This window comes from Macrotis lagotis, chromosome 1 (assembly GCF_037893015.1).
Source record: "Macrotis lagotis isolate mMagLag1 chromosome 1, bilby.v1.9.chrom.fasta, whole genome shotgun sequence".
Taxonomy (NCBI): domain Eukaryota; kingdom Metazoa; phylum Chordata; class Mammalia; order Peramelemorphia; family Peramelidae; genus Macrotis; species Macrotis lagotis.
Window position 1 is genome coordinate 24,992,699 of NC_133658.1, and position 12,572 is coordinate 25,005,270.

At 46.4% G+C, this 12,572-nt stretch overlaps 1 protein-coding gene across 1 annotated transcript in view; it reads right to left on the minus strand.

Annotated features, from left to right (window-relative positions):
* Positions 1 to 1,169: 1,169 nt before the first annotated feature.
* The window catches only part of ADRA1D (adrenoceptor alpha 1D), a 62,371-nt gene continuing 50,968 nt past the window's right edge, over positions 1,170 to 12,572 (minus strand). Inside the window, 1 exon segment of the mRNA XM_074196095.1 lies at positions 1,170 to 1,804. Coding sequence (XP_074052196.1) covers positions 1,191 to 1,804 — 614 coding nt within the window. The 3' untranslated portion in view covers positions 1,170 to 1,190.

Consider the following 12,572-nt stretch of genomic DNA (forward strand, 5'->3'; position numbering starts at 1 on the left):
CTCACCATAGATTTCCAAGGGGCGGGATACCCATTGGAAAAGGGGGCAGTTGGTGAGTAGAACTCCAAATAGTGGAGGGGTCAGATCAAGAGAAGAGGACTTTTAGAAGAAGCAGGGGACCTTTCCCTGTCCTGAGTCAGGTCAGAACTTCTCCAGGAGATTAGTGAGCACCTAGGGGTGAGTGTCCAGGGACCACGTCACCCAGGAAAGGGAATATAGGATCATAGGAGTTCCGGTATTTTGCCAGGCAGAGCATGAGTCCATTAGGCAGGGAACTTCTTGGATGGAAACTCCCAGTGCTCAAGTAGGGACTCATCACAATATGAGTTAGTTGCCTGGGTCACCAACAGCTTAAGTGACTTGCCCACAGCCAGTCTGTGTCAGAGGTAGGTCTTGAACCCAGGGCTTCCTGACTCCAAGGCTGGGCCTCTAGCCACTTCACCACATTGCCTTTCTCACAGACTCAGAAATTATCATTGTGGGAAGGGACCTTCGAATCTCTTACAGACTGGAGTTGAGATCCCTATCTGAAGACCGTAGCAGGAAGTTGGGCAAAGGCAGGGCTGGGGATGGTCAAAGGGATAGCGGACTGTGTCTTTCTTTAAATCTGGGGTCCAGCTTTGGGTCTGGGAAGTTTTCCCAATAGGTTCTTAAGTGAAAGTTAGACTGGGGTGGTTCTAGTCTAATTGGGCTTGAGATCCGACTTGAGGTTGACTCAGACACCGGAGGTGGCCAAGGTCCAGGGCAAACTGAGTGGGAGGGGGTCTTGAGGGAATGGGTCCTGGGATAGGCCCAGGCAAGGACGCTCAAGTTGGTATTCTTCAACCTGATGGACAGGTTGAATGGATTTTCTTTATGAGAGAGAGCTGCTGGAGGGCCCCAAACCCAGAAGAAAGAGTAGAGTCTGACCCGAAGCCTTGGTCCCAGAAACCTCTTCCATCTCAGTTGCCATTGACCTAAAGGCCAGAGATGGCACGATGTGATCCGTGTAGGTGCTGGACCAAGTAGAGCCCAGGTCTTCGAGTGGAGCCCCTCAGGACCCCTGCCTGCCTTGGTCCAGTTTTCATCCACCTCTACCCTTCCCCACAGTACACGGGTACTTCCTTTGCAAAGTCCCAACCGACCCCCACCCCCAGCCGGGGCCTCACTGACCACATGCAGGGGGCGGCGGGGGGGGGGGGGGGGCTCCTTTAAATATCTGTCTCCCGGAGGCCACAGTAGCCGTCCAAGTCGTAGGCAAGGTAGGCGGCCGCCTCCCCTGCATCCTGGGGGACCCCGAGGCAGATGGACTCGACCTCGCTGCGGGAGGGGGTGGCCGGCGTCCCCCCGCCCGGGGAGCCCCCCGACGCCCCGGCGGCGCGCAGCTTGTGCGACAGGCTGCTGACCTTGGCCCGGAGCTGCGTGGTGGGCTTCTTGAGGGGCCCCAGCAGCTTCCACTCGCGGAGGGAGGCCGTGGCCTTGAGCCGGGGGCCCACGGCGCCGCCGTCGGGCGGGCCCCCGGGCAGCAGGCAGTCGGGCCGCGCCGAGGCGCTCCGCGGGGTCGCCCCGGGGGCCCCGCAGTCCCGCCGGGAGCCGCCCGGGCCGACCCCCGCCCCCGACGCCCGCCAGTGGTGCCCGTAGACGCGCCAGAGGGGCCGGCGGCGCCGCCGTCTACACTGGCAGCGCAGCAGGCGCAGGAAGGCGCGCTTGAACTCCTTGCTGGAGCAAGGGTAGATGATGGGGTTCACGCAGCTGTTGAAGTAGCCCAGCCAGAAGATCACCTTGAAGACGCCCTCCGACGGCTTCAGCTGCGGGAAGAGGGAGCCTGCGGGGAGAGGGAGACAAACACTCAGAGGGAGAGGGTCGGCTCAGGGCCTGGCAGCCGGGGGGGCATCCTTCCACCATCCTCCCCCTCCCCATCTGATAGCCTGGAGAGGGACGGGTGAGGGTGGGGCAGCTGGTGGGGGTCGGGGGCATCCTTCCACAATCCCCCCCCCCCCCCATCTGATAGCCTGGAGGGAGAGGGAGAGGGATGGGTGAGGGCCAGGGTGGGGAGAAGGGTCCATCCTTCCACCAACCTCCCCCCACCCTTTTGATGCCTGGAGGGAGATGGAGGGAGGATCAGAGGATGTGTGGGGGCTGGGCAGCAAGGGGGGGTCAATTCTTCCATCATCCTCTCCCCTCCCCCCCCCACATCATTTGATAGCCTGGAGGGAGAGGGAGAGACTCAGAGGGAAAGCAGGGGAAGGAGGATCCAGGGATGTGTGAGGCAGCTGGGGAGTTCATCCTCCCCCCCCCACCATGTGACAGCCCCTGATGCAGGAAACTCTCAGAAGCTCTTGGTGGAGACAGTCACTTAGATTAGGGGGACCCTAATCTCAGAGCATCAGTTTCCCAATCTGATAGGAGTGTTACCCAGTTCTAGCATCTGAGAAGCTCCTGATGTAAAAGGAGAGACAGAGCTCTGCCCTCAGGAAGGCTCTAATCTGGTAGAAGAGGGCCCCTGCCTCCAGGGAGCCTTTACTCTTATAGGGGAAGCCCATTAATCCTAGATGGTTGGGCTTGAAATCAGGAGCATAATTTGAATCCTGCCTCAGACACCCACTCCCTGTGTGATGATGATGTTTGCCCTTTGTTCTTGAAGAACAGGATATCAAGGGAAGTGATGCCATGATAAGACATGAATTGGATTTTAATGACGGGAGCTGTGCTAAGTCCTCAACCTCAGTTTCTCCTTCAGAGCCATCTGATTCCAATGGTCAGATATGAATCAGGACAACTGGAGGTGGCCCTGGAGCAGTCAGCTCCCTTATCTATGAATGATGGAGTTTGACTCAGGGCCCCTAAGGAACCTTCTTGCTCTCTATTTGCTACAAGCTCCTTAGGTAACCCCTTCCCCTGCCTTCAGGGGACTCTCAAGTCTCATGGGGAAGAAAGAAAACAAATACCCTAGAAACAATAACATACACTAGAGAGAGAAACAGGGTAAACTAGTGACTTCAAACCCAGGTAGAACTAAGGGTCACTAAGCCTTACGTGAGGAGCTTTATGGGCCACACGTTGACTTAAAAACCACAATGTTTATATACTTCTTTAAAAACATAATATTTCAACACATTACAATTATACAGCAACCACATTTTAATCTCTTTTGGGCAGCCCAATCTGGGTGGGTATACTACCATGGAAGTGCTTTGGGATCTCCCTCACAGCATCAGAATATTCCATTTGGAAGGGAGCTTGGTAACAATCTGGTCTGCCTCATGTCTAAACAGGAATTGCCACTTTGACAATGACAACTACCAGCAGCATCTTCCACATTTCCAATATCACCAGTGATCGCCCAGCCTTCTGGGGAGGATCTCTGATACTGAGGAACCCACCCTGCCCCAAGGGTCATTACTCTTTCTATTGTTGTTTTCTTGCATGGCAGTGGGGTGAAGAGGCTTGCCCAGGCCCACACAGCTAGGTAATTATCAAGTGTCTGAGGCCAGATTTGAACTCAGGGACTCCTGACTCCAGGGCAGGTGCTCTATCCACTACACAACCTAGCTGCCCCTGTATCATTACGCTTTAAGGAGAACAGAGGTAAAACTCTTGGCAAGGCCAAGGCTCTTGCTGATATCTTGGACAGCTCCCGCTCTGAGGAAGGCTTCTAGCAGGTAGGGCTGGGCACTTTTCAGGAGGTGGTCAAAGTAGGGGGGAGGAAGGGGCGGGCATGTGGCAGAAACAATTTAGCAAGCACTTATATGTCAGTCATCCTACAAGTTCTGGGGATACAAAGAAAGGCAAAATAGGCTGCCCCCGCTCTCCTGGGAGGTTAGGCACTTCCCTAAACCTTGGGCAAAGAAGGTTGCTCAACCCTCCTGGAACTTGGAGGTTTCTCCATCACCTCACTAGTTCCATCCTTATTCTCACCAGCAGGTGGAGCTAGAAACTAGAGGAAAGTATCTTCTAGCCACTCTGGGCCTGTTTTTAAAACACTATGGCTGAAAAATCCCGTTCTCAGGGTGAATTTCTTTTTATTTAAGCCTAACAGGGTGAATTTCTTTTTATTTAAGCCTAGCATGACTAATCATTGGGTTAACCGTGCCAAGCGATGAGCTTCCATTTGACTTAGAAGCATTATCATTATTATGATTAGCTTTATTATTCCATTCATGCCAAAGAGAGTCATGGGCCAGTAGTGCTAGGTAGGGGCCGACGGCCAGAGGTCCAGAGGCCAGTTTGGGTCAGCCTTGAAGGATGGCTACAGCTTGGAGAGATGTCATTCTACAGTCATGCCTTCTGCCTGCCCTTCCACAGAGGGGTTCCAGTTATGGCCACTGGTTGATAAGCTAGTCAGCCAGAATTTCTGAAGCGCCCACTACTCTTCCAAGCATTGAGGATACGAAGAAAGGTTAAAAATCATAGTCCTTGTCCTCAGGGAACTTAAATTAGAATGAGGGAAACAACATGTACAACCAAGATATTTGTAAGGAAATGGGCATCTCCTATTGAAGACAGGCTTTGATTTGAATCTTGATGAAAACTAGGAAAGAAAACCAAGAATTGTGAGGAGGAAAAAGAACATTTTAAGCTTGGGTTAAAGCCAATGACAAAGATATGGAGTCAGGAGATGGAGAGCCATTGCTCTTGCTTCAGTTAAAAGGCTGATTGTGGACTCTGGGGTAAGACATTAGAAGACTTGAAAAGGCAGGAAGGGCCAGGCTATTAACTTTCAATTAATTTTAACTTTGATCTTGGAGGCAATAAGGAACCACTGGAGTTTACTGAGTAGGTAGGGGATGACACAGTCAGATTTGTACTTTAGGAAGATTATATTAGCAAGTGAATTGGGGAGAGACTTGAGGGAAGGGAGACCAACCAGTAGGCTATGCAATAGTCTAGGCATTAGGTAATAAGGACCTAGACCAGAGGGTGGCTTTGCAAATGGGAGTTAATGACCAGGATGAATTACCATCCTGATTAAAGATGGAAGAGAGAAGTAAAATCCAGCCTAAGGATCCCAGAGGAAGGTCAGGTTCCTTCTCATTCTGCTGACCCCTCTCAGAATAGTAATATATCTCCTTTCTTTGCTGCTTTATTCTTTTTTAAAGAAAGATTTTATTTATTGCTTTATTCTTTATAAACTAATTTCCTCCCAAAATCCCTAGAAAGGAAATGGGGCAGAGATGTATTATAGATGAATATGAATTGAGACTCATACAATATGCTCCTATTTGTAAGATATTCTTGACTTTATTAGCATGGGTTACAAAGAACTACTATCCACATTCTCTCTCTCTCTCTCTCTCTCTCTCTCTCTCTCTCTCTCTCTCTCTCTCTCTCTCTCCTCTCCTCTCCCCTGCTCCCTGTCTCTCTTTTCTCTCTCCTCTCTTCTTTCTCCCCCTCTGCTCTCTTCCCTTCCCTTTTTCCTTTCCCCTCTCTCCCCTTCTCCTCCTCTCCTCTTCTTTCCTCTCCCTTCCCTCCTCTCCTTGTCTTCCTCTCCCCTCCCCTCTCCTCCCCTCTCCCCACTTCTCCTCTCCCCTCCCCTGACCTCTCCTCCCCTCCCCTCTCCCCACCTCTTCTCTACTCCCTTACCCTTTCCCTGCCCTCCTCTCCCCTCTCCTCCCCTCCTCGTCCCTTCCCTTCCCTCCTCTTCCCTCCCCTCTCTTCTCTTCCTATCCCTCTCCATCTTCCCCCTCCCCCTCTTCTTCCATCAGACCGCCTTTAAAAGATCTCTGGTGGGATAGGAGTCTGCCTTCGACTAGATCGGGTGGGCAAAAGGTATGCCAGCACCCTTGGGGAAATATTGCCATTGTCTCTTCTCCTGAAGGGAAATGATCCAACCTGTCACTGGAATTGATCAGGCTGAAGCTAGATGGCCTTGTTTTCAGGGATGCCAATGAAGGGAATTTTTATTTTGGGAAAATGTGAGATGACTAACTAAAGTCCTTTCTTTTTCTTGACAAATTTTCATACTACTTCTAGATTCAACAATTCATCTGCTATTGATCAGCATACCTACAGTGCCAGGCACTTACTCATTCTTCCTCAGCTGGAAAAGGGAAGGACCAAAGGGAATGCTTCTTCCTGGTGTGCTGGTACACCCATTCACTTGCCTATTATTAGGGTTCAGTTGGTGGCCAGGATTAGAGGACAATCTGTGTTTGACTTAAGGATTAGTCCATATTTGATTTAGGAAGCAGTCTGTGGACAGATACATTGCCAGTCTGTGACCAACGTTAGAGGTTATCCTGAAGTCAAAATTTGTGGCCATCCTATGGTCAGAGTTAGAGGTCAATCTGTGGTTTAAAGATTAGTCCATTCTGATTTAGGAGACAATCTGTGACCACATAAATGGCATTCTGAATTAGGCTAAGGACTGTCTGTGGCCAAAGTTGGAGGTTATATTGTAGCCAAAATTTGTGGCCATCCTATGGTCAGAGTTAGAGGGCAGATCTGTGGTTTAAAGATTAGTCCAATCTGTGGCCAAATAAATGGCAGTCTGAATTAGGCTAAGGGCCAGACTGTGGCCAAGGTTGTAGGCTATCCTGTAGCCAAAATCTGCGGCCATCTTATGGTCAAAGTTAGAGGCAAGTCTGGTTTTGGATTAAGTGATAGTTTATAAGGAACACTGAGACCCACAGAATCAATGCTTTTGAGTATGGTGCTGGGGAAGACTTTTGAGAATACTTAGGAAAGAAAGGCGATTCAATCAATCAACGCTTAAATTAATTCATGCTATTCACTGGAAGGTCAAATCCTGAAGCTGAAGCTTAAATACTTTGGTCACATAATAATAAGACAGGACTGACGTTGGGAAAGATTGAAAGCAAAAGGAAAAGGGGATGGCAGCGGATGAGATGGATAGAGTGTCATGGAAACAATGAACTGATCCTGGACAGACTTTGAGAGATAGTGGAGGAGAGAAGGGACTGGTGTACTCTAGTCCAAGGGGTCACAAAGAATTGAACACAACTGAACAACTGAAGAGCAACAGGGCTGGATTAGAAGACAGTCTATGGCCAAGTTAGTGGTCAGCCTGTGGTCAAAATGAGTGGCTATGGCAAGCATTAAAGGTTAGTTTGTATTTGGATTAGGGGTCATGGTATGGTCAGAGTTAGAAGTTAAGATTAGGAATCACTGTTGGGGAAGAGTGAAAGCAACTCAATTCACACATGAGAAGGGATTTCCTTTGTTTGAATAAATGACAAAATGCCATTTAATTTTATTTAACCTGAATATAACACAATTCACATTTAAAAAAATCTATTTTGGGGCATCTAGGTGGTACAGTGGATAGAGCACCGGCTCTGGAGTCAGGAGTGCCTGAGTTCAAATCCGGTCTCAGACACTTAATAATTCCCTAGCTGTGTGGCCCTGGGCAAGCCACTTAACCCCATTGCCTTGCAAAAAAACCTAAAAATAATCTACTTTGTGGCTGTACAGCTAAAAACAATCTCTACTATTTTATTAGAAGGATTATAGACTGTAACTACACTATGTTTGTGAACAAACTGATCTCCCTAAATAACAAATCTATGCATTTTCCTTCTTCATTTTGCTCATCTTCAGGTATAATTTCTCTCTAAGTACTGAGTAGCAGCTTTAACTGACATTTTGCAGGGCCTTCAGCAACACAAGGAGAGATCTCTTGATTGGTCTATTTTAGTTTAAGCACTGAAAAAGCTAGGTGGCATAGTGGAGAGAGTGCAGGGCCTAGAGTTAGGAACAGTCCTCTTCATGAATTCAGATCTGGCCTCAGACACTTGCTAGTTTTGTGGTCCTGGGAAGGTCACATCCCCTTCTTTACTTCAGTTTCTGCAAAATGAGCTGGAGAAGAGAATGACAAATGCCTCCTGGGGCCCTAAAGAGTCGGACATGACTGAAATGACTCAACAACAAACTGGGAAAACCAAACATAAAACTTTCAGCTGGAGCGGTCTCAGTGGAAGTTTTTCATAACCTGACTCTCTTGGCTCCGTGTCCAGACTTGCCCACATTCTCCTATGGGACTCATCCAATTGAATCAGACTTCACTCTCCCACTCTCCAGCGACTATCCTTTTCTTCTACTTCTGCTTATGTTATTCTTCCTCCCTGAACAATTTTTTTTTTAAAAAGTGCAGGGGGGATTTGTCTTTGGATTGTTTCTCTCTGAACTTCAATATCGTAGTGTATAGGGTAGTGGATTTGGAGTCAGGAAGACCTGGGTGTGAATTCTGACTCAGACACATAATAGTTTAAGTGACGTTTTCCAACTCATTTAACCTCTCTGTACTCTGTAAAACAAAGGGGTTAGATTGGATGTCCTATACAGTCCCTTCCAAGTCTAAATCTATGATCCATTGATAAAGAGGAAACAATAACAATGGATTGTTTTTATCATGTTTTTAAGTTTTCTTTTTTTTTTAAGGTTTTTTTTTCCAAGGCAAATAGGGTTAAGTGTCTAGCCCAAAGTTACACAGCTAGGTAATTATTAAGTGTCTGAGGTCGGATTTGAACTCAGGTCCTCCTGACTCCAGGGCCGGTGCTCTATCCACTATGCCACCTAGCCGCCCCTGTTTTTAAGTTTTCTGAATGCTTTATACACATTTTCTTGATTGGTCTTCTTTCCTTTTCTCCTAACTCAAATGCTACCCCATCCAAGAAACCTTCCCTTGTCTCCTTTGGCCCTGACTAAGCTTTCCCTTCTTTAAGTTGGCAGCATGCATCATTTATAAGAGTTTTGCATCTATAATCTTATTGAGTCTCAACAACGGCCTTGTGAGGTAGGGGCTATTGTTACCCCTCATTTTATAGGTATCAAACTGAGGCTGAGAGGTCACAGTCACATATACTTTAATGTTCACAGAGTGATTTTCTCCATCACTTCTGTTAGGGAAGCAGAACAGATAACACTACCCTTCCTTCACAGACAACGTAGTCTGGTAGAGCAGACGATTTTTGTAGTCTTGAAGAGCAGAAACAACTTGGCCAAAATCATACAACTAGTTAGTGCCAGAGACAGAATTTGAACCCAGGTCTCTTGTTCCAATTCCAAGACCACCACTCTTTGTACTATAAAATTCCCACAGTCCTGCCCGCCCCACATAATCCATCTTTGGAGATGGAGAGTCTTGCATTTTACCCTGTTTCTTGGCCATTGGCTATCACTGCAGTGGGGCTTAGCTACTTATCTCCAAAATTAGGATCAGGATGGAAATCACATCCCAAGCCCGGATGTGTGATGGTCATTTATCAGATGACAGGATCTGAAGCTGGAAAAGACCTCAGTGATCATTTAAGCCAGTTCCTATTTTGCAGAGAAACCAAGGATCTTTCCATAGGAACACTCTGAGCTTTCAGTCCAGGTCATTGCTAGCCATCTTTACCTTTGGGGCATGAACTGAGATTTCTAACCAGCTTTGTAGAATGGAACGCCCCAGAGGGTCAACCAAGGTTGGGGGCAGAGGTTTTGCAGGCTATCTTGTTGACTTGTTGTCAGGGATACTTTCCTGTGGATTCACCAGAGTCAGTGGGTGATGGGGGATGGATCCTGGAGGCCAGGTGTTCCTGGGGGCAGAGCAGCAGTCCCACATTAATGACCCTCTTGCTCATAGGACCCCAGATTTTGGTGGCAGTACCAGAGAGGTTAAGAGATTTAAAATTCTTGAATCATAGATTTAGAGTGATAAGGGACTACCAAGACCACCTAGTCTAATGCTCTCATTTTCTAGATGAAGACATTGAAATCCAGAGATCATAAGATAGAATCATAGACATGGGACATCAGACGAATCCAGTGCACAATGCCTTCATTTTTCAGCTGCGAAAATTTAGGGATCTAGGCTAGATTAGATTAAATACTTTGAATCCTCCATCCATGTGTCAGTCAACATGGAAGACTGCCTTTTAAAGAGACCATCCAAGGCAGTGAATGTGAGTCTGTCTGTGATTTTGATCCTGCTTTCAGGGTCTTTGGTTCATCAAGGGGACATGGATCCTATTTTTCTTTGTTTCATAGCCTTTGATCCCATTTCCTCCCAGGGGAAAACAGATCCAGGTTCACAAAGAAGACTTTCTCTGACTGCAGCCTCTGACCTTGCTCTTCTAAGAGGGTTCTGGAGAGACTGGAATAATCATCAAACCTGTTCTCTACTCCCTCTAGGGTTGGCCCTGTTCCCAGTGGTTCCATCCTAGGTCTTTGCTAATTGAAAAGCCCCAAGCACTTCCTTCCCAAGGTTTCTGTTCTTGAGTCAGATTTAAGAACAGCTCTGGAAGGCTAGAGATCTTAGGCAATAGAAATGTGCGTTTTTTTCCTGCTATAGCTTAGCAAGAGATAGTGGGGTGGGACACAGGGAGAAGGATGAACAGAGGCAGCCTGGCCTAGTCAAGAGCCATCTGGAGTTGAGGAGATGGGTCAAATCTTATCTCAGATGTATGGTCCTGGATAAGTCACTTAACTCCTCTCAGGTACCTTATCTTTAAAATGGGAACAATAACACCTACCTCATAGAGATTTTGTGAAGATCAAATGAGATAATGTAGGAAAAAGACTTTGTGAACCTTAAAACTTTGGTGTTGATTGCTGTTGTGATAATTCTCATTAGAGGCTTTCTATAGAAGGACCTCTGGGCAGCATGTCTTCTATTCACCAACCTCCATTTGGAAGGGCCTGCTCTCTAAGGAGATCTAGGGAACTCAATGAAGAGCTTGTGTGGTATCCAATTCTTGAAGCTTGGAGATGTCTCAGTTTGGAATGCTCTGAATGAGTTGCCCTCTGAAACTTCTTCCAATTCTACCATGCTCGGGGATTGTCCAATATTCCAGTGGAATCTTGAGACCATTGACTGCATTATGGCAAGGTCTTGGTGAGTTCAAATCAAGAAACTCCTTGAAGAAATTTCTTGCATCATTTGAATCTGGATTACAAGTTGCCATTGGGTTGGAAGCAGTGACCATGTTACATAATTCTAACTTCTAATAGTACGACTTTCACTGTATGGGGCTTGGGTCACTTCCTTGCTTTAACTTTGCTTTAACTTTCATTTTTTTCCATCCTTACCTCCTCATTCAGTGATTCTGCTTCCTATCTTTCCAATAAGTTCCCTAGGGGGTCCACACTCTATGTTAAACTACTTCCTCTTTCTCAAGACATCAACAGGAAGCCAGTTCAATATACAAGTCCACATATAGCTAGCATTCATATAGGACTTTAAGTATATACAGTATTATATATATATATATATATATATATATATATATATATATATATATATATATATATCTTTGACCCTAACAACAATCCTGTGAGGTAGGCGTTTTCATTATTATTCCTATTTTACAGTTAAGGAAACTGAGGCCGAGAAGCATTAAGTGATTTCCCCAGGATAACACAGCTAGAGTATATCTGAGGCATGATTTGAACTCAGATTTTCTTGACCCCTAAATCTATCCACTGTGTTATCCTAACTAGGGAGGGATGGTGAATTAATTTCTTGAAAATATTTCAAGGCACCTGTGAGAAGATATAGCCAGGCTGGTGTTATCTGAATAAATGAATGACAAAGCTTACTCTGTATGAGGAAATGATATTAGAATAGTGCACCCAACCAGAAGACAGGAGGACTTGAGTTCATATCCAGATACTTGGCACTTAATCAGCTGAATGATCTTGGACAAGTCACTTAACCCTGATTGCCTTCCATTCAGGGCCATCTTCAGACATCTTGACTTATACCTGGACCCAGATGGCTCTGGAGGAGAAAGTGAGGTGGATGACTTAGTTAAATCCAATTCACTTGCTTGCCATGTCATCACCTCCCTGATGTCATGGTCTTTGAGAATAAAGGACAAATATAAGTATTAAGAGCAGTAGATATGAATATAAAAAAGCAAGACAGTCCCTGCCCTCAAGGAGTTTACCATCTAACAGAAAAACTCAACACATATGAGGAGTGGCATTTAGGACTTTGTTCTGGCCAGTCACAAGGATAGTCAGTAGAGTCCTTTTGATTTGATTACTATATCCTAGAATGGCAGTGTTGCAAGGGTTACTCTTCCCAGAGCACAACTTCAATGGGTTGGCCATGTTGTTTGAGGGTCAAACACATGCTTTCCAAAAAGACTATTTTATGGAACTCTTGGGGGGACACTTTAGAAAAACCAATATAAGGACACTCTGAAGGTCTCTCTGAAGACTTCTGGAATTGATGGTGTGGCATGGGAGACTTTGGAATAGGACTGTCCAGCATGGCATCCTGCTCATAAGACAGGGTGCTACGCTCTATATAAGCAAGGTAGAATGGAAGCAACTCGAAAGAAATGTGAGATGTGCAGATTTAGAGAACCCATGGGGACTATTTGTGCCCAACTTGTGGTAGAACATTCCAGGCTCAAATTGGTCACAGCCGGACACACCGTAACTTGATTATTACATTATTACCATAGATATCAGAGAATGAAGAATAATCACCAATCAACTGTTCTCAGAGTAAGATATTGGAAAGAGGGTGGAGGTGTTAGTAGAAGAGGAGAAAAAAGCACAGATGAAGTATCAGGAAGATGGTTGGCATGTTAGAGGATCTAGGGAATGAGATACCTCGGTTTACTCCTAAGAGTTAACTG